Source organism: Neopsephotus bourkii, unplaced genomic scaffold (assembly GCF_033783945.1).
Source record: "Neopsephotus bourkii isolate Nb327-2 ecotype Australia unplaced genomic scaffold, CSIRO-AGI_Nbou_v1 NB_962, whole genome shotgun sequence".
NCBI lineage: Eukaryota > Metazoa > Chordata > Aves > Psittaciformes > Psittacidae > Neopsephotus > Neopsephotus bourkii.
In genome coordinates, this window is record NW_026901456.1 from 10995132 (window position 1) to 11015241 (window position 20110).

General features: G+C 39.4%; 1 protein-coding gene across 1 annotated transcript in view; it reads left to right on the forward strand.

The window, feature by feature from the left end:
* Positions 1 to 20110, forward strand: part of MED14 (mediator complex subunit 14) — a 39617-nt gene that overhangs the window by 16372 nt on the left and 3135 nt on the right. The window contains exons 10-30 of the mRNA XM_061359342.1: positions 2078 to 2189; positions 2827 to 2952; positions 3810 to 3888; positions 5463 to 5622; positions 6014 to 6208; positions 6768 to 6902; positions 7296 to 7372; positions 10133 to 10293; positions 10568 to 10714; positions 10802 to 10893; positions 11875 to 12027; positions 12249 to 12518; positions 13524 to 13679; positions 14244 to 14355; positions 14991 to 15122; positions 16126 to 16308; positions 16961 to 17196; positions 17869 to 18048; positions 18247 to 18354; positions 18792 to 18917; positions 19522 to 19711. Coding sequence (XP_061215326.1) covers positions 2078 to 2189; positions 2827 to 2952; positions 3810 to 3888; positions 5463 to 5622; positions 6014 to 6208; positions 6768 to 6902; positions 7296 to 7372; positions 10133 to 10293; positions 10568 to 10714; positions 10802 to 10893; positions 11875 to 12027; positions 12249 to 12518; positions 13524 to 13679; positions 14244 to 14355; positions 14991 to 15122; positions 16126 to 16308; positions 16961 to 17196; positions 17869 to 18048; positions 18247 to 18354; positions 18792 to 18917; positions 19522 to 19711 — 3130 coding nt within the window. The remainder of the gene's footprint in view (positions 1 to 2077; positions 2190 to 2826; positions 2953 to 3809; positions 3889 to 5462; positions 5623 to 6013; positions 6209 to 6767; positions 6903 to 7295; positions 7373 to 10132; positions 10294 to 10567; positions 10715 to 10801; positions 10894 to 11874; positions 12028 to 12248; positions 12519 to 13523; positions 13680 to 14243; positions 14356 to 14990; positions 15123 to 16125; positions 16309 to 16960; positions 17197 to 17868; positions 18049 to 18246; positions 18355 to 18791; positions 18918 to 19521; positions 19712 to 20110) is intronic.

Here is a 20110-nt window from a genome sequence, read left to right on the forward strand (position 1 = left end):
TTAGTATTTATATTGGGACCTAAAATTGCTGTTGCAAATTAATTGGCCTTTATTTAATCTTAAAAATTACACGTACTTCACAGTGCATTATATACCAGTTACGAGACAGAATGCTGAGGCTGGGGGGAAACAGCAACAAAATTTCACTTATGGTTAGTTTCTGGCTTGAAGTGCTTTATAGACAGAAAAGGGAAGAACTGGCTCTAATCTCCGTCTTCCTGGAGATGCTGCATAAACTTCCTCTGAAAGTCAGCTTCCCCATGTCGCTAGAGTTGGCAAGCCAGCAGTGCTATTCGCTTTCAAAAATCTTGCATTATGATTTGGAAATCTTGTGCGGAAAAGTTTAACGTAGTTTGCTTGTTACAAGTGTTAGGTGAAGGTTGGGTTTACACTACTACTAACTAGATTACATCATGTGGCCTGTCTTACAGAACTTTCTACTGACAATAGCCTTTACCTGCTGTACATACTTTGTATTTGAGCCTCTCGGCCCATCCTGTTTACCAAGTCTGACAGACAAATCTCTATATGGTGAATGCAAAAACTTCATATGCTGGGGCTGCAGAGGCATGTGGGAAACTTAGTGGAGCATAGTAGCTTTTTACTATACTTGTAGACTAGAAATTCTACTATTACTATAGTAAACGTACATTAAATTTACTCATTTAATAACCTAAATTAGCACATTTAGGCTACTAAATACACAGTTAATTTAGTGAAGATGCTGTATTTATGCCTACATCTAGGAAAATATGCTTTATCTAGAATATCTGCTGAAGTTCTACTGGAGCTGATGCGATCTAAGTCACTGAATCAGGCCTACAGTCTGTAGTTTAAGATATGAAGCTATTGTAAATTTGAGATTTGTCAAAGTTAATGCTGACTCCCTTTATAACTATTTACTCTGAGCTTAAAAAAATACCAGTTATGGTATTTACACTTCTGTTCTAGTGTTTTAAATATCTCAGCTGTGATGATGTAGATAGCACACCGTTTCTATTTATTTAAGATACTGTATAAAACAGTGGCACGAATAAATGTGTTTGTGTAAGGAGGTTATTATACATTAACCTACTGAAAATTGTATATAGCTATAGAACCTGTAGTTGATAGTGAGGAAGATTTAAGTCATAGCAGCTGCTGAGTTGAAATGCTCTTGTGGGTGTAAAAACAATTTTTAGGGCCTTGCTTTGGAAAGCTAATCTTTAGGGGAAGATCATTCTGCTATATGCAAAAGTATGTACTAAAATTCCGTATGATTCTGTTGTGGTGTAAACTCCTTCGGCATTTATCTCATGCTAGAATAAAATTCAAGTTTAATTCACCTTAAAAAGTTTCCAAAGCAGTGTGATACTAACTATAAAAGTTTTACAGTAATCTGTAGCTTTGTTTATTCAAAATGTGTAAATAATATGACTGTCATATGAATGGATTTAAATGCAAATGCTTTAATTTAGGTTGCACAAGTAAGCTACAGTGAATATAAGTGGTGGCATAAGCTTCAGCACTGGCAGGGCAACAGCCTCTAGATGCAAGCCTTTAGATATTTCTGGGTTTAGTAGTGGCTGCTGCTGCATTTTTGCTGCATCACTACCTTGTTAGCAGGACTAAGACTAGTGTGTTGTATTTCATGCTACAGCTACATATTTGTTTGTGTAGAGGCAACCATATTCTAATAGAGTGTTGGTTTTGGGGGGTGTGGTTGCTTGGTTCTTTTTTCTTATCTTGTAACTGGATAAACAGATGCATGCTAAATTGGAAAATACTCCAGCCTTAATCCAGAACAAGTATTTCTACACATGCAGTTGTAATACCATAAGTTAAATGTCTTCTTTTGCATTTTCTTCTAGTCTACTGTAAAAAAACCTCCCACTGCCTGCTGCACAGACACAATCTTATGTTAGTTTGTTGTATTTTTACAGTAATCCAAATACTCAAGCTAGTAGTTCACTTGGTTCACCACAGTTCTAAGCAAATTCTTTCTGAAGTGATTCTGAAGTAGCTTTGTTCCAGCATGCTAGTGCATAAAGTCTACACATCAAATTTGAACTTGCTCAAGTGCACTCCTTTTTTACAGATTGACCACCTATCAATAGAAAAACTCCTAATAGACAGTGTCCATGCAAGATCTCATCAAAAACTCCAGGAGCTGAAAGCCATTCTTAAGAGCTACAATATTAATGACAACTGTATGTGCTTTCTACTGAAGTTGTTTCAAGTGTATTTCTATTTGTGCCTAGGAATGGTTTCCTTTTTTCTTACTGTTTCTTGTTTTCAGAATTTTTTCATGTTTCTTATTTAAATTAAAGGGAGATGTGTTCAGAATTAACAGGACAGCTTTAAATTATTCTGTATTGATAACTGTAAAATAATTATACCTCTAAATGCAATATAATAGATGAACCTGGTAGAACATTATAGTCTGAGTTGAAGGGTTAAATGTTGTCTACTGTAAAACTTGTACATGTTCAGAATTGAAAGCAAATCATGCACTGTCTTCAGCTAGCTTTGGATGAGACTTTGCTTAAACTGTTGTTGGAACTGTTGGGATTTGGATTGATCTTATATCTTTAGTGTCTTTTAACTCTGAGTTAGAAGATATTAAAGGATTAATAACCTCCTTCAAATTTTGTCTGTCTTTTGTTGGTTTGGTACTAGCACTGTTTTCACAGAGAAATTCTTGTATTATTTATGCTAACAGTATAATAATGTGCAAGTGAAGGTTGCTTCTATAAAAACAAACTGGTTTTGTGATTATAGTGGACTAATTTTTAATATGATGAGCTTGAATCCTGTGTAACCTTATTGACATAAATTTTTGTTCAGCATTCATTGAGACGGCTCTTCCAACTCTTGTAATTCCGATTCTGGAACCTTGTGGTCGATCAGAGTGCCTGCATGTGTTTGTTGATCTCCACTCTGGAATGTTTCAACTAATGCTGTATGGTGTTGGTAAGTAGGTGTAAAGCAGGATGTATTTAATATCTCACAAAAATCTTTCGTTCTGAAGTAATTTTGTGTAAACAATTCTGTTAATCTGCAAAGTTCTGTAAGTAAATAACAGTAATGCAAATGAACATCCCATTGGGGTCATCATCTAGCTATTTGAGTTTAAGGAACCGAGAAGTGAATCTTTATGCTGAAGAGTCCTGGTTCAGTTAGGTATGTTTTATGAGAACAACCGACTAAATATTGTTAGGCATCATTGCAATGCATATTCTTTATCACTTGGGGTTCCTGGGTTGTGCTGTTAATGAATGCAGTCATTTCATATGGGCCTGATAAAGGATTGTATTATGTGACCTTACACATCTTGACTTAACTGTTGAAGTCTTAACTTCAGGTTTCATGTTACTTAAAGAAAGGAGGAAAGTCAGTTCTTTCAGTTTATTTGCCTAATAACATACTGCTGTGGTTTTGCAAGCGTTATGGGTCATTTGTTTTGTATGAATCTCTCTTCACAATGAGCCACACAGAGAAGAGGCAACAATTACAAGTTGCACCAGGAGAGGTTTCATCTCAATATAAAAAAATTTTTACAGTGAAAATAATCATTCACTGGAACAGCCTCCCCAGGGGATTGTGGAGTTCCCATCACTGGAGATTGTCAAGGTGTTAGATAATCTCTCATCTAGGCTCGCTTTCCTATGGAAGGTTGGACTACATGATCTTTCAAGGACTCTTCCAGCCTGAGCTGTTCTATGATTCTATGATTAATTGTTAAATTAGATAAGACACATTAAAAAAAAGGTCAAGATTTCTTTTACCTGTGTATGTTAAGAGCATTCACTTACCTGATGTTCTTGCAGATCAACTGACACTTGATGACATAGAGAAGTCTGTTAATGATGATATGAAACGTATCATTCCTTGTCTCCAGCAGCTCAAGTAAGTGATTTGAATAATTTGCTTCGTTTTCATAAAGTGAGCTACCATATTTGTATTTTGGATGATCATGCTTCCATGGCTTTGTGTTTTACACAGTAGGGCATATACTTTCTCACTGTTCTAAGCAACCTTAAGTGTTTTCCATCTCTTCTAAGTAGGTGGTGGAAATTCTGTTTTTGCTTGTAGTTGATTCCATAGCCCTCCTTTAGCCCCCTTACGCATAGCCTCATGCATTGGTATGCACATACTCTGCATGAAGTCTTTTCCTTCAAGTCAGTAGCAGATGACTTGCTTTTTGAGGTTCTCATTTTGTGTTCATGTTTATTTTCTGTCTCCTTTATTCCACCCTGTTTCTACCACTGAACTGCTTGTTTCTCAGCAAGGACATCTCCCTTCTCATAATGTAGTGGAAAAACCTGGAATTGGCCTAGGATGATTTAAATATTATCTGTTTATCTGCTAATACTTCAGCCCTTGCTGGTTTAAAGCTCTAATCTTCCTTCTATACAGCCCTGAGATTTAAGTACAAGATACATTTGGCTACCAAAAGAGGTTGTAGCAAGTAATACAAATGCAATTTGCATCTGCATGAAAACTTAAGTTCCACCTGCTCCGTCATTTTGGAAATTCCCAGTACTCTGAGTTAATTGCAGGGTGAAACCTCTATTTGAAGAATTTTGCTTCTAAAAGAAGCATGATGACGCATGAAGTGCTGGCACCCTGGAGAAACTAATCAACCTCCCTTTGTTATAAATTATGTACTTGAGATAATTGCTTGGGTAGTGCTGCAGTTTTTGAGGAAGCTAGACAGATCCAGGAAATGTCTTTTAGGACAGCTATAACGTGTCTACAAGAATAAACATGGTGTATCATGATGGAGGGATGCTCGGCACCCACACTTTCCACTGCTGTCTTCAGTGGAAGGTTAACTGGAAAACCAAGCCACACATTTCTGTGTGCCTTTCAAGCTTAGCTAGGCTTTCTGGCCTTTCATTGTAGCCAAAATCCATTAGAATAGAACAAAATTTAGTTCCAAACATTAGAATAATTTGTTTTACATGTGGTTCTTCATGTCCAGACTTACTCAGGTGAATGAGTTTGCTGATAACATAATGCAAAATGACGTCCAGCTTTAGTTTTTACTGTATTGTTTACCAGCATATGGGGGCAAAGATTTTCCTTTCCATATCAAAAAATAATTGAAGATCTCCAATTGTAAAATAACTGTAATCTGTATGGGTTTTAATTTGTCCCTTTGTTTTCTGTATTGCAATTACACATTATAGTGTATAAAAATTTATGCATTCTTTCAGCAAAAAATTTCAGGGCTTTTCTTCTTATATTAACAGCTATCTTTTACTCAAACTGAAGACAAAATAAGGACATAGTAATCAAAAAATACAAACTCTTCTCACAAATAACCTGTGTGATTTTTCTGTGTATAACTTGTGCAGCAATGACAGATGTTGACTTAGAATATGACTGACTTAATTTGACACTAATGCTCTAAACAGCAGTATACTAGAATAATTTAAGACAGCCTCAGGGTACTAATGCCTTTCTTTCAATGCAAGGTTCTGGCTTGGACAGCAACGTTGCAAACAGTCTATAAAGCATCTGCCTACAGTGAGCAATGAAACTCTTCAACTAGCTAATTATGCTAGCCATCCAGTGGGAAACCTTTCCAAACACAAACTGTTTATCAAACTCACTCGCCTTCCACAGTACTACATTGTAAGTAGCTGAAAAATGCTTCTGTCTTTTACTTCCAGTCATGGATATGCCAGACAGTTTGTCTGTTACACTGTTAACTCTGTCATTAGGAACCAAGTCACCAATGTAATCCTCAACTCTCCTCTCTCCCTCCCTTCTCTCATTCAGTGGTTTTTTTAAGGAGTCAGGCTTATAGAGAGGGGGGGGCGTAAAGTTTAATTACTCAGCAACCATTCTCTTTATGTTTCCTGAAAGTTTATCATCTTTCTCTTCTTGGATCCCTTTCCTAGCCACAGTACTAATATCTTGAAAAAAACTTGTGTCTTCTCTTTGACAGGGAGAGGATAGGAACCGATGTAGACATATACTGAGCTTGAGGGTCTTTTGAATTTGTTGTTTTGTTTTAATATAGGTTGTAGAGATGTTTGATGTTCCTGGCAACCCCACAGAACTAGAGTACAAGTACTATTTTCTCTCTGTGAGCTATGCTGAAGGAGATGACAGCCCTGCTACTGCACTTTTACTACAGCAGTTCAAGCCAAACATTGAAGAGTTGGTACTAGACACAAAAAGTGGGAAACAAATGAAAAGTGGTGTCAAGCGCAAGGTATGTGGTTCAAAAGCCATTGATCTAGTTGTAGAGTGTGAAAGCTAAACGCATGTTCTGAGCATCAGTACCAGCTTTAGTAGTGGTGTTTCAAAAGTTTGTGTGGCTTACGTCCTGCTTGTGTTACAGCTTGGTTCTCTGGGCTGCTTCCCTAGGGAGATGTTGGGAAACTACTTTGAAACAGTTGTCTTTTAATTCATGCCAAGTCTTGTCAGCTGTTGTAAAGAACCAAGGCAGAGCACTATACAGAGGTAGCAAGAGTAGCTTGCATACACAGAGTGCTGGTATCTGCGTCATACGCTTTGTGCCATGTAGGTGTAGTCTTTGAAAGACTTGCAAGGGCTGATAAGTGTTAACTTCTGGGGTCAGCCTGACATGGGTTAGTGATATGTAAATACTGTTTTAAGGAAGGATGTAATTTTAAAATTACTTCAACTGAATTGTTTCTATCCTGAGGTACCAGATCCTTCCAGTAGACTGTGTTAACTTGGATGAGTGAGTTTATTCTCTGGTAACTTTTCTGAATGTGCAAGTACCTTTGTCTTTATTTTAATTCTAGCTATCTGGTGATCCATGTTCCATAGAACCCAAGAAACCAAAACGGTCGGGAGAAATGTGTGCCTTCAATAAAGTGCTAGCTCATATTGTAGCCATGTGTGATACAAATATGCCATTTATAGGGCTACGTATGGAGGTATGTGTTAAAAGATACGTTTCCTTCTTCCTCTCTACTGCTCCTGATTCTCTTGTCTAGATGCCACTGTTCAGCAAACTTGTTCATTTTGGAGTTCCCCCGCCAGCTGAGCCTGGTTCCTCTGGTCTTGTTAGAGCTAGTTCTCTAATACCAAGCGCCATAAAAAGCTTGAAAAACTTAGAGAAAAGGGAAAATGAGAATGAAAGACAGTCGTGGGAGGGGTTGGGATACAGCTTTATACCGGATTTGCACAGACTCTCTTTTGGGTTTCTAATGCTTGAAGACGTGAAACATCTGTCACCCTTGATGGTGGTGGTGGTGGTAGGGGAATCCTTGAAAAGTTAATTTGTTTGACTTTTTGCTTGGGATAACATTTTTCTTGTTCATTCCTAGTTATCTAATATGGACATTCCTCACCAGGGAGTACAAGTAGAAGGGGATGGCTTCAGCCATGCAATACGTTTACTAAAGTAAGAGGATATGCTTCTGCATGTTCATTTTATTACTGTAAATATGCTTGAGAGAAGGAAAAGATTGTTTGGAGAGTAACATTAAAAAAAATCAGGCAGGATTTTGGTTTGGGATTTTTTGTTGGTTTTGGGGGGTTTTGTTTTGTGGGTCTTTTTTAATTGTGTGTCTTGCACTCTCATATGAAGCAGTTTTGGAGAAAAGAAAATAAGAGTAGACACAGAGACAACTGTAATTTCTTTTCCTTCATTAGCTTAAACTGGAAAGGTCTAAAAACAGTCTGACAGTCCTCAATCCTAAAATCAAGGCAGTGCTTAGGAAGATATGGTGATGATTCTTCAACATGTAATTGCAATTTTAGATCAGATCAGAGGCCTACATACTCTGTGTTATTTGACAACTACCAGTATGTGATGCTGCCAATGAAAATTCAAGGAATCCCAAAAAAGACATCATCTGGACTAACTTCCTGCTCAAAGTAGGATTGATCAGCTGTGTTTTCCAATCTTCAAGGGTGTTTGTACCCTCCCTGGGCACAGCAATCTCAAATGCTTACTAGAGGAGAGTTAGTCACTTGGTTGCCTAGCTAATACAGCCCAGGATGTATTGGTCTGTTGCAGCTGCAAGGGCATGCTGGAGACTCCTGTTCAGTCTGTATGCCAGGGCCCCAAGTTCCTTTTCTGCAGAGCTGCTGCCCAGCCAGTCAGTCCCCACACTGCTATTGCTCAAGGTTATTTGGGCCCAAGTGCAGGACTTTGCATTATTTTTGCTGAACTTCATGAGATTCCTCTTAACTTCTTCTTCCACCCATTTGAGGTCTCTTTGAATGGAAGTCTTCTTCTTCAGCATGTGAAGTGCTCCCTTCAGTTTGGCATCATCTACAAACTTGCTGTTCTTTTGCATTGTCTAGGTTATTGAAATAGTTAAGTATGGGCTTCTGGTAAACCTGAGGAATGCTAGCCACAGACAACCACTAATTGCATCTACAACTGTTGACCGCAGTGCAGTGGACCTTGCAGCCCAGCCAGTTTTTCACACTTCTGTGAGCCTGCATCAAGCCTCACCACTTAAACTTTGGATTATGTTATGAAGTAAAACAGACTATATCAGTTTAAAACATGTTTAAAAAAAAAACAAAACAACAAACAACGTCACTTCAAAGACAGCTTCTAGAGTAAAAACTTCTTAAATCCTTTCATGCTATAGAAATGTATAGTGATATAAAGGCATCAGTCTCTAAATGCACCAGGCCCTACCTTTTTAATTTTGCATATGAACAGAATAGTACAGAGAATTGTGAGCTGAAGTTAAGAGTAGTATATGAAGTTTCTGAATAGATTCTCAAGGGACTTGAAAATGTGTGGGATGTTTTTATTTAAGCTTTATTTAGTCTGTTCACTGAGTTTGAGTCTCACACTGGGATATGAATAAATTAGTGGGTGCTAAGATAACTGCTAGGTCATTCATTGCACTTAGAGCAAGCTTGTTCTAGAAGGCAAACATTCATGAATTCAGGTTGCCATAGAACTTAGTTATTTTAGAATCATAGAATAGTTAGGGTTGAAAAGGACATTAAGATCATCAAGTTCCAACCCCGCTGCCATGAGCAGGGACACCTCACACTAAACCATGTCACCCAAGGCTCTGTCCAGCCCAGCCTTGAACACCGCCAGGGATGGAGCATTCACAGCTTCCCTGGGCAACCCGTTCCAGTGCCTCACCACCTTTACAGTAAAAAACTTCTTCCTTATATCCAGTCTGAACTTCCCCTGTTTAAGTTTTAACCCATTACCCCTTGTCCTATCACTGCAGTCCCTAATGAAGAGTCCCTCCCCAGCATCCCTATAGGCCTCCTTCAGGTACTGGAAGGCTGCTATGAGGTCTCTACACAGCCTTCTCTTCTCCAGGCTGAACAGCCCCAACTTTCTCAGCCTGTCTTCATACGGGAGGTGCTCCAGTCCCCTGATCATCGTCGTGGCCCTTCTCTGGACTTGTTCGAACAGTTCCATGTCCTTTTTATGGTAAGGACACCAGAATTGCACACAATACTCCAAGTGAGGTCTCACAAGAGCAGAGTAGAGTAGAGGGGCAGGATCACCTCCTTCGACCTGCTGGTCACGCTCCTTTTGATGCAGCCCAGGATATGGTTGGCTTTCTGTGCTGCAAGTGCACACTGAAGCCGGCTCATGTTAAGTTTTTCATTGACCAACACCTTGAAGCCCTTCTGCGCAGGGCTGGTCTGAATTTCTTGTCTGCCCAGCCTGTAGCTGTGCCTGGGATTGCTCTGACCCAGGCGTAGGACCTTGCACTTGGTGTGGTTAAACTTCCTAAGGCTGGCATCAGCCCACCTCACAAGCATGTCAAGAATGGATGGCATTTCTTCCCAACAGCATATTGAATGAACCACACAGCTTGGTGTCATCGGCAAACTTTCTGAGGGTGTACTTTTCATCATTTTGTTTTGTTTCTCTGTTTAAAAGCTTTATATTGTTGTGCTTTTACTTCACCAGGAGATAAGGGCAATTCAAGAGCTCCATATAAAAACTGGTCTTAACTCAGAGTGTTTTCCTACCACACTTATTACAGTCCTTGGAGAAAAATAGGATATCTCACTATGCAGTCTAGCCGTCTTTGCTGTTGATTTGTTCATTCTCTCATGTCCAGACTATAAGTCCTTCAGGAAATGTTGGAAGGTAATATTATTAGTTTTGGAACCGTACTGTGTCTAATTGCTGCCTTTTTTTTTTTTTAATCATAAATAGAATTCCTCCCTGTAAAGGTGTAAACGAGGAAACACAGAAGGCTCTCGACCGATCTCTTCTTGATTGCACTTTCCGATTGCAAGGTAGAAATAATCGCACATGGGTGGCTGAGCTGGTGTTTGCAAACTGTCCACTTAATAGCACTTCATCTCGGGAGCAAGGTGAGTTTTATTTAGGAAAACTGGTACATTTTGCTTCTTTGTAGTTTACATTGTCTGTTCCAGTAATGTTTTGGAGTTACTGGACAACTGTCTGCTCCTAAGATTTCTAATAAACCACAGTGTACCTGAAAAAAAAAAATTTGACTGCTGAGTTGATGCACTTTTATTATTTAAATATACTTCTTGGTCACTTGCTGCAGTTCACTCATAGACTATAAACCGCAGTTCAGCAACCTCTAGTTTAATCAGTATTTACCATCTCCTCACGCTGCAGGACCAACTCGTCATGTTTACCTGACGTATGAAAACCAGTTGTCTGAACCAGTTGGAGGTCGCAAAGTTGTTGAGACATTCCTTAATGACTGGAACAGTATTGCTCGGCTGTATGAGTGTGTCCTGGAGTTTGCACGGTCCCTACCAGGTACAGAAATTGCATCCTCTTTATGAAAATTATGTGTTTACGGTTTACTGTGGTTTTCTCACTGTCTTTTGCCTCCTTTCTTCAAAGACATACCCAACCACTTAAACCTGTTTTCAGAAGTTCGTATCTACAATTACCGAAAACTTATCCTTTGTTATGGAACTACCAAGGGGAGCTCAGTAAGTAACTCTTAAGTGCACTTAAAATGTATGTTTGAAAACACAATGGGTAGGGCTAGAGTTCTCAGAATTCTGCTGTAAAATATGTCTTTGTAATATGTGATTGTGGAATTAATATCGATGAATGTAGAAGAGAGCAGGAGAGGGTGCCAGCTTGCTAATTTGCTAGGTTACTACATGTTCAGAAGTTTTGAGGATTTGTGTAAGATGCTTTAAATTGTGGGAAGGACAGTTGTGTGCCTCCAACTGATGAAAGCTGGTGTGGCAGCCCTTTTCTGATAAACTTATGGTAAGTGTTGCTGCTGGTCACTGCTGTACTGGGATATATGTATATATATATAAGCTGAGTGCCTAATTCTGCCTTAGAAGAAAGGACTTTTAATGTAGTATTTTGCTTTCAAAAGAGAAGATCCTTCATTATTTTGTAGTGGTGCTGTTCCCTTGTTTAGAACTCTAGCTTACTCTGTAGTATTTGAATTTACAGCTTATTAATTACTTTGTAATTAACTGACTACTTGCTCACACCCTTGCATTGAGTGCAAGGAAGAGGAGGAAGTAAATGCCGATGTGTTAGACTAAGAATATATTTTTGTGTGCAACTGATGCAAAGTAGCTGATGCATCTGAAATTTGCTTCCTGGAGGGTTTTTGTGTTCACATTCTAAGCTGAATTTTTAAGAGTATTTCTGTGTGCATTTTACTGGTACAGTTAATAAGTAACTAGAGTAGCAGTGTGGATTCTGCGTGTGACTTCCTTACGTGTTAGCGTGTCTAGTTCTGATTTTTGTGTGATATGACTGAGAAAACCTGTCCACCTCCAGCAGCTCATTAATCAGTTCTCTGCAGCATGAATCTCCCAAGTTTAATTTTCTGTATCTTGCCTGTAGCAGAAAAAGCTTTTTTTCTTTCTGTTTGACTTGCTAAAATAGTTCCTCAGTTTTGTTCTAGTTTCCAAGACCATTTTATGTTCTTAATATTACAGATCAGCATTCAGTGGAATTTCATACTCCAGAAATTCCACATTTCACTGGGAACTGTTGGCCCAAACTCAGGTTGCAGTAACTGCCACAACACAATTCTGCACCAGCTCCAGGAGATGTTTAATAAAACACCAAATGTGATGCAGTTGTTACAGGTAAGGTTTTAAAACTTGTCTCAATCAAAGTGCAATATAGTTCAGAGCTGAATTCGGATTAAACTGTTCTCTTTGAAATAACTTGAGTGTGTTATTGTTTATGGATCTCATTTGCAGAAGGTGGCTTGGGGAAGATTGTATCACCGCCGGCACATCTCCCTTTTCCCTGACCTTTACTCAGAAGTAAGCTACTTGATCTCTCAATATCTGTTCTCTCTCAGGTTTTGTTTGACACTCAGGCTCCATTAAACGCCATCAACAAACTTCCAACTGTGCCCATGCTGGGTCTGACTCAGCGCACCAACACTGCCTATCAGTGTTTCTCCATTCTGCCACAGTCACCCACGCATATCAGGCTGGCGTTTAGGAATATGTACTGCATCGACATCTACTGCCGGAGCCGTGGTGTTGTGGCGATACGTGATGGGGCATACAGTCTCTTTGACAACAGCAAAATAGTTGAAGGATTTTACCCTGCGCCTGGATTAAAGGTGACCTTTTCTGTATTTTCTGGCATATTATAAGCAAATGAGCTTCCAACAGGAAGTATGGGTCTGATGTGAAGAGCTTTGTGGAACTTTTTTTGGTGAAGAGCTGCAGTTCTAGACAGAAACTTCTCTTTTAAAATAGCTTCTGTCATTGTGTGGCAGGAGCCTGTGGCTTTTCCTCTGAATACACTACTGGTTTGTTTGCTTCTCCTGAAAAAATGCCCATTGACAGAATACCTTAACTGGGGGCAGCTTGTAACAGTGCTTGTTTTACAGGACTATTGAAAGTGGCACCCATTGTGAAACCGTATAGTTTGCTAATTATTTTTTTTTCTGACAGTTGCAACTGAATATTCATTCTCTGATAATGTATGTAGCCGCTCATAAACAGCTTTTTTATGAATTCCAAATGGAAGGTTAATGGGAAGAGGAGGGGGATTGTAGATACCAGTGGAAAGCATAAGTGAACGAAATTGGGAAAGTAAAGGAGGAAATGTTTCAAGAGGATGGGGAAATTCCTCTGGCTACAACAGAACACTATGGAGGAGGCGCCCTGGACGTTCTTACCCAAACAGGGCAGTTGTAGGTCTGATACAAAAGCTCAGTAGGTTCTGGATTACTGCTGAGTTGTTCTGGAACAGCTATTTTGGGGGGCAGGCTTTTCCTTACTTTTCAGGAAAAAATAAAAATGTTGGTATATGACTAGAGATAATTCATATTGATGAACAAAGTGTCTTGGTTGGTGGTGATGCAAGACGCCCCTTTTTTAAAAGATTAAGGGAATTAAGTTTAAGTATCCACTGAGAAGCTCTGTTTATGAACTGATCTATTTTGTAAACTATTCATGCTGCATATAATGAATGCCCCCTAGTAGTTAGTTCTAGAGACCTGCCTGTTTCTTACATGCTGTAGCTGATAAAGATAGTATTAAAGCTCATCAAATACTTTGCTCATTTATGTAATAAAATTTAAATGGGGAGTTGCTAACAAAAGTGATTTTTCTTGCAGACATTCCTGAACATGTTTGTTGACAGCAATCAGGATGCACGAAGACGATCTGTAAATGAAGACGATAACCCACCTTCTCCTATTGGAGGAGACATGATGGATTCTTTGATATCGCAGCTTCAACCCCAGCAGCCGCTGCAGCAACCACAACAACAGGTACCCTCCAGGCAAAATAAGCAATGTTTATTGTCTTCCAGAACTGCAGGTTTCTAAGAGCTTAAGTTCTAAAAAGATTATCAGTAAAATACAGAAAGGGAGACTATAAAACTGCGCTGCTGTGGAATTCCCCCTGGGGCAAAACGTATTAATTTATTTTGCTATTTTTCATTCCAGTGTAAATAGCCCATAGCATATGAGCAGCAGTTTTGGAAGGCCACATGAGACTTGTTGCTTTAGAAGAAAAGGACTGAGGGAGGGAAAATGACTGTTTAAAATAAAAGGTGGGAGGGGGAGTCAGGAGGCTTTGCTGTTAATGGGGTGGCAGATAAAAGAAGTGAGGTGTAGAGATGTTATGGCTTGAGGAGAAACTGCAAAAATTCACTGGCAAAAATAGTGAGCACTGAACAAGGTGGTGTAGAGCATAAAGCTACTATGTTGATGGACCTGTAAGATTTCATATGTGGGGACCAAACTCTCATTAGCATTCTTGTGCACATTCTTAACTTTAGTTGTAGTACAAAATGGTCAAAATTTTTTGTTGTTCTGTGTTGACAATTTCAGCCATTTGCAAAACAGGCAGGAGCATCAGGAGCATACCCTCTTACTTCACCTCCCACCTCCTATCACAACACAGTAACGCCATCTCCATCTATGATGCACACACAGTCACCAGGTAAGGTGGCTGAGAGTTTATATGCTAATCAGGTGCTGGAAACGTAAATGCAGCTCTTTGTGCATGCCTTTTTTGTTACTTGAGCTGTGTTTGGCTTCAAGTTAGCCAAGAGAATGTACCTTATATTGTGGAAAAATAGCAAAGTCTTGCCATACATGTTTTGGAAAGTTACATTTTTAAGCTAACGCAAACAAAAAAAAATCCATGAAACTGTCATCTTTAAATGTGTCATATTTGGGACTGTTTCATTCTTACAGCTTACAACTTGCTCAGATCAAAACCTGTTAATTTTAAATACGTGCTTCTCCAGAAAAGCTTTTCAACACCAAAGCTTTTTGCTCCCAGCTGTTACACACAACAGCTGAAAATACTTAAATTTGGGGAATGGCTGGGCAGGGGGAAATGCCATTCTTCAAGCCAAGTATCTTGGAAGATTTCCTTTGAGCAGTGAATCAGTCTGGACAATATAACGCTTATGCACATACAAACTAAAGCCTTTGAGTGCAAACCAAATTCTTGTGAATCATGTTTGCTGTCTCCCAAAAAAAAGGAGATAACTGTGGCAATTGATATAAAAAAAATTATGCATTTCCCATTTTTCTGTTCTAATTTGAGTGATATGATGTCTTGATTAGGAAATTTGCATGCTGCAAGTTCACCTAGTGGAGCTTTAAGAGCACCATCACCAGCATCCTTTGGTCCAACTCCTTCACCTTCCTCTCTTGGAATCACAATGGGACAGACAGCTAACTTTGCCAGCCCACATGGTGAGTTTTTTACTGGCACGTGTATATATTAGTGACAGGGAGCAGATTTGCTTCTTGAAATTAAGTCCTTAAGAGCAGACTTTGGTTTTGTAATTAGCTTAGGTAGTTATTTTCATATGTGTGGGTGTAAGCCTTAGCAGTAATCAAAAGTGGCTGCATGGCACATTAAAAAGTGTTCCTAACGTTTTAAAAATTGACTATCAGTCACGCTTTCCTGCTTACTAACGTGGGGAAATTCCATGTGGTCTTGTAGCAGAACAACGGCTGCAGCTTTTAATCAGCGTTGTCTCTTGTTAGATTAGTTAATGTGTTTTCACTGCTTTACATTTCCTGGAAAAGTTACTGGAACAGGTTAGAAATTCAAACGCCTTTTGAAAACATTGTCAGAGTGCTGCTGCTTTGACTGTATGTGAATAACATGCTTTTTGGTTGTCACCTTTAAGTTTTTTTGGAAAGTTGCCAAAACAATTGTTTGTTATAATCACAGTGCATTGGAAACCGTTCCATAGATCACAATAAATGAACAATTCAGACTGTAATTTTAGAACACCAGTTTAACTGTCAAGATGAAGAAAGTGAGATAGATGTACAACAGGCTGTTTAAGAAGCTTGTTCTGATCAGTCTGTGTAGCAGAGTACAAAACCAAAGCTACTTCTGAAGAGATAACTGCAAGATACTGAATAGATAAGGAATGGTCTCGCTGAGGCTTTCATTTGCCTAAGCAGCAGTTGAAGTTAAGGTCTATAGGCAAGAGCTCTTTTTAGTTTAGAACCTGTTACATGTTGAGCAGGCCCGTTCGCTGTAACATTCAATTATATTTTACTTTTTAAAAAATACAACCAGAAAAACCTTCACTCTGTATCTTGTGGTTCTTTTAATATAACTTTTTTTTCTATATATCACTTCCATGCTTTACAGATTTTGATAAGCCTTTTTTAGATTTCTACATTACAAAACCCTGTAATTTGTTAAAAAATAGTAACAGTTTTGTAACATCTGTAGGTACCATAGACCCAAGCTCGCCATACACTATGATGTCGCCCAGTCAGCGTGCAGGGAACTGGCCAGGATCTCCTCAGGTCTCTGGTCCATCACCAGCAGCACGGATGCCTGGAATGTCACCAGCCAACCCTTCCCTTCATTCGCCTGTCCCAGATGCCTCTCATTCCCCACGAGCTGGAACAAGTAAGCTTTTCTATTAGTGTTAAGACTGTGAAACACTAATGTTTAACATTTCTAGTTCTGTTCTTTTCGGTAGTTTTGTGCATCAGCCTAATGGCCCTTACTGCCTTGTGCAGTTAAATATCTAATGAAATGAAGCCTTTATTCTGTCCTAGTTCAAACTGGAAAATTAATTAAATCATACAGTAGGATTGATACCTCTTGGTGCACTGCAGAAGTAAGTCTTAAAATACTGAGCTCTGTGATTAAGAGAAAATTCTTTGGAATACAAACAATGATAAGGTTATTTGCTTACCCCAATACTGACTTTTCACATCACAGAGTTGTTATGCTGCTTTTGCACGACTGATTTAGCCATCTTTGCATCTCATTGAGTTTGTTGTACAAGCCTGCTATCTGCTGGCACTTTGCAGAAAGAGGAAAAAGGAGTGGGATTTTTATGTTACTGAGATTCTCTCTGTGGGTGGAGGCTCAAAACACTCATTCTTTGTCTATCTGTTGGATATCACTGGGCAGCCAAATTCTTAAATAGGAAGGATTAAGCTTTGGCCGAGAGAACTCATTGCTTGTATAGCGATGGCAAATAAAACGAACACTTACCTTATGCTACGGCTGAAATACTTCCTTACTACAAGTACTTTTTCCCTGTCAATAGGTTCCCAAGGAATGCCAACCAGCATGCCTCCACCTCGTAAACTACCTCAGCGCTCTTGGGCTGCATCCATACCTACCATCCTCACCCACAGTGCCTTGAATATTCTGCTATTGCCCTCTCCTACCCCTGGGCTTGTACCGGGACTAGCTGGCAGCTATCTCTGCTCCCCTCTTGAGCGATTCCTTGGATCAGTTATTATGAGGAGGCATCTTCAGAGGATCATACAACAGGAAACGGTATGATTTAGGTTGTTTTAATATTGACCTGTGGGTATGATTTCACAGCTGTTCTTCATGCTTCTGTACTCTGTATCTTTCAAATGAAGCACAAACTGGAATGCTTCATAGAATCATAGAATAGTTAGGGTTGGAAAGGACCTTAAGATCATCAAGTTCCAACTCCCCTGCCATGGGCAGGGACATCTCGCTCTAAACCATATTACCCAAGGCCTCGTCCAACCTGGCCTTGAACACTGCCAGGGCTGGAGCATTCACAACCTCCCTGGGCAACCTATTCCAGTGCCTCATGTATAATAAGTATTTGCTGTATGTCCATTGAGAGTTAACTAGAGCAGCCACAGGGTTACTGTGGATGCCATCACTTAGCAGGAGTGTCAGTAAAATTAGCCACTAGTTGACAGTAACTGAACTACTCAGTCATGAATGTTGCTTTAGGATTTGGGACAGACAGTGTGAACCTCTTCACTTCTTTGGCATTGATTCAGTGACAGAAAAGGAAGCCAAATCTTGCATAAGCTTTGTTCTCAAGGCAGTTTTACCTGTATACAACTATTGCCTGTTTCTCTCAGTAAAGAGAGCAGATTGATCACTACAGTCTTGGACATGAATGTGTGCATGTACATGCTATTTACGAATGACTGATAAAATGTGATGCTTCCTTTTATGCAGCTACAGTTAATAAACTCCAATGAACCAGGTGTAATTATGTTTAAGACGGAGGCACTGAAGTGCAGGGTTGCTCTCAATCCCAAAACCAACCAGACCTTGCAACTGAAAGTAACACCTGAAAACACGGGACAGTGGAAATCTGAGGAGTTACAAGTTTTGGAGAAGTTCTTTGAAACAAGGGTATGTACTCAAATCATAACTGTTTCAATTTATGTGCATTACTTTTAATCTCTGGTGCCATTTTGAGTGGTACTGTTGACTTTCATTGGCCATGTTTAAGGCCTGCAGAATATAAAATGAACAGCTGTGCATGCTGGTTACCATATTAAATGATACAGCTGTTATCTGGTGGCAGTACTAAATAGTGTCTTTCTTTAGGTTGCAGGACCACCTTTTAAAGCAAACACTCTAATAGCCTTCACAAAATTACTAGGGGCTCCAACGCATATCCTCAGGGACTGCGTACACATAATGAAACTTGAGCTGGTAAGTTAACTCCTTTATTGAGTTCACCCAACTTTGGTTAATATATTTTAAAATAAAAGGTGCAGTATCTTTATCTATAAACACGTACATTACTCTAAATTTATATATATGTTACTTGGTGTTAATAAAGAAGTTTCAATTTCACTATTAGCCTTCCTGGAAACTCTCAGAATTTCTCCTTTAAACTGATGATTTTGAGAAACCTCAGGCACATGACTGCGTAATAGGCACATACATAAGCTGTCTGGAATCTTTCTGATTGTATTCTTGTTTACCCTATGCTCAGTTCTTTCCGAGTCATTCTGAAACCTGGCAGCATTAGCAAGTTTAGCTAGAGAGACACATTCTACTTTCTAACACTCCTCTAGTTCATCGCCATGTATGTCACTGATGTGAGACCTTTGCTGGTCTTTCTCTGTGCTGCTGTTTCTTAACAGTTCCCTGACCAGGCGAGTCAGCTGAAATGGAATGTGCAGTTTTGTTTAACAATTCCTCCCAGTGCACCGCCAATTGCGCCTCCAGGAACACCTGCTGTTGTGCTGAAATCCAAAATGTTGTTTTTTGTAAGTAGAGCTATGTGTTTTAAAATTCTGTGGGCTGCGTGTCTTTGAAATCATCCTGGGTTAGTAGCCAAACATAAGCATGCTATATCTGAAAACTGTAATAGCTAAATATGGTTTGCCATTTGGAAGCATCTCTTTTTTGAGTTCAGTTAGTATTCCTATTCTCCCTCCTATAAAAGCACAACAACTCTTCATGTTTTGTATTCTTGGAGAGATGTTGACAGTATATAAACTTCAGTTCCCTCTGGGCTGCGGGTACCTTCAAATGTTCAGCTGCTGGGTATGTTTTTCCTTCTTGGAGGCTCTAACCACACAGATTAAGTGATGCACAGATCTGCAGCGATAGGAAAAGACAGGAGGAACGAGATGTTTAGAACAGATCTACCTTTCGTGCCATCTCTGAGGCAGTACTCACTGTAGGATGCTTTTGAGAAGAAAATATCCTACACCTGATTGATAACTTCCCTGTTACAGAATCGATGTCTGAAAACTGAGGGGGTGGAAGTGCATGTTGTCTGTAGGCCTAGAGTGTTTAGCTGTATCAGAAGTTGCACTGGAGTATGTGGTCATTCAGATTAACACACTTTTTGATTCTTTCCCACAGCTACAGCTAACACAGAAAACAACAGTCCCACAGGAAGCTGTTAGTATTATTGTCCCAATTATTTATGATATGGCTTCGGGTACAACGCAACAGGCTGACATTCCGAGGCAGCAGAACTCTTCTGTTGCTGCTCCAATGATGGTTAGCAATATTCTAAAGAGGTTTGCTGAACTGAATTCACCACGAGCAGGTACTGTACATGTCCAGTAGATACATTCTCTTCACCCAGACATCTGTGACAAATCTCCAGTGTCAAACTAAACCTCTCTTAAGTCTGAATTCTTCTTGGTTTCTATCATATTTCTTTAGTGATTATAAACTCCTGATGTGACAGGCAATATGTAACTTAATAGCAAGTGCTGGCAACACATCAGAAGGTTACACTGATGATGTAGGCTGAGTGCTGTTCTGCCTGAGTGATAAAATGCATCTCTTCTTGGCCCAACTCTTGCTGCACAGCAGGAGTCACACTTTTTAACAAATGGGCCCAGAATGAGTCACAAGAAATATACTATGGTCAAGTATTAGTTTTCATGGCCAACTCTGAAGTTACTGAGCTTAACAGTAGAATATAAAGGGATGTTAAAGA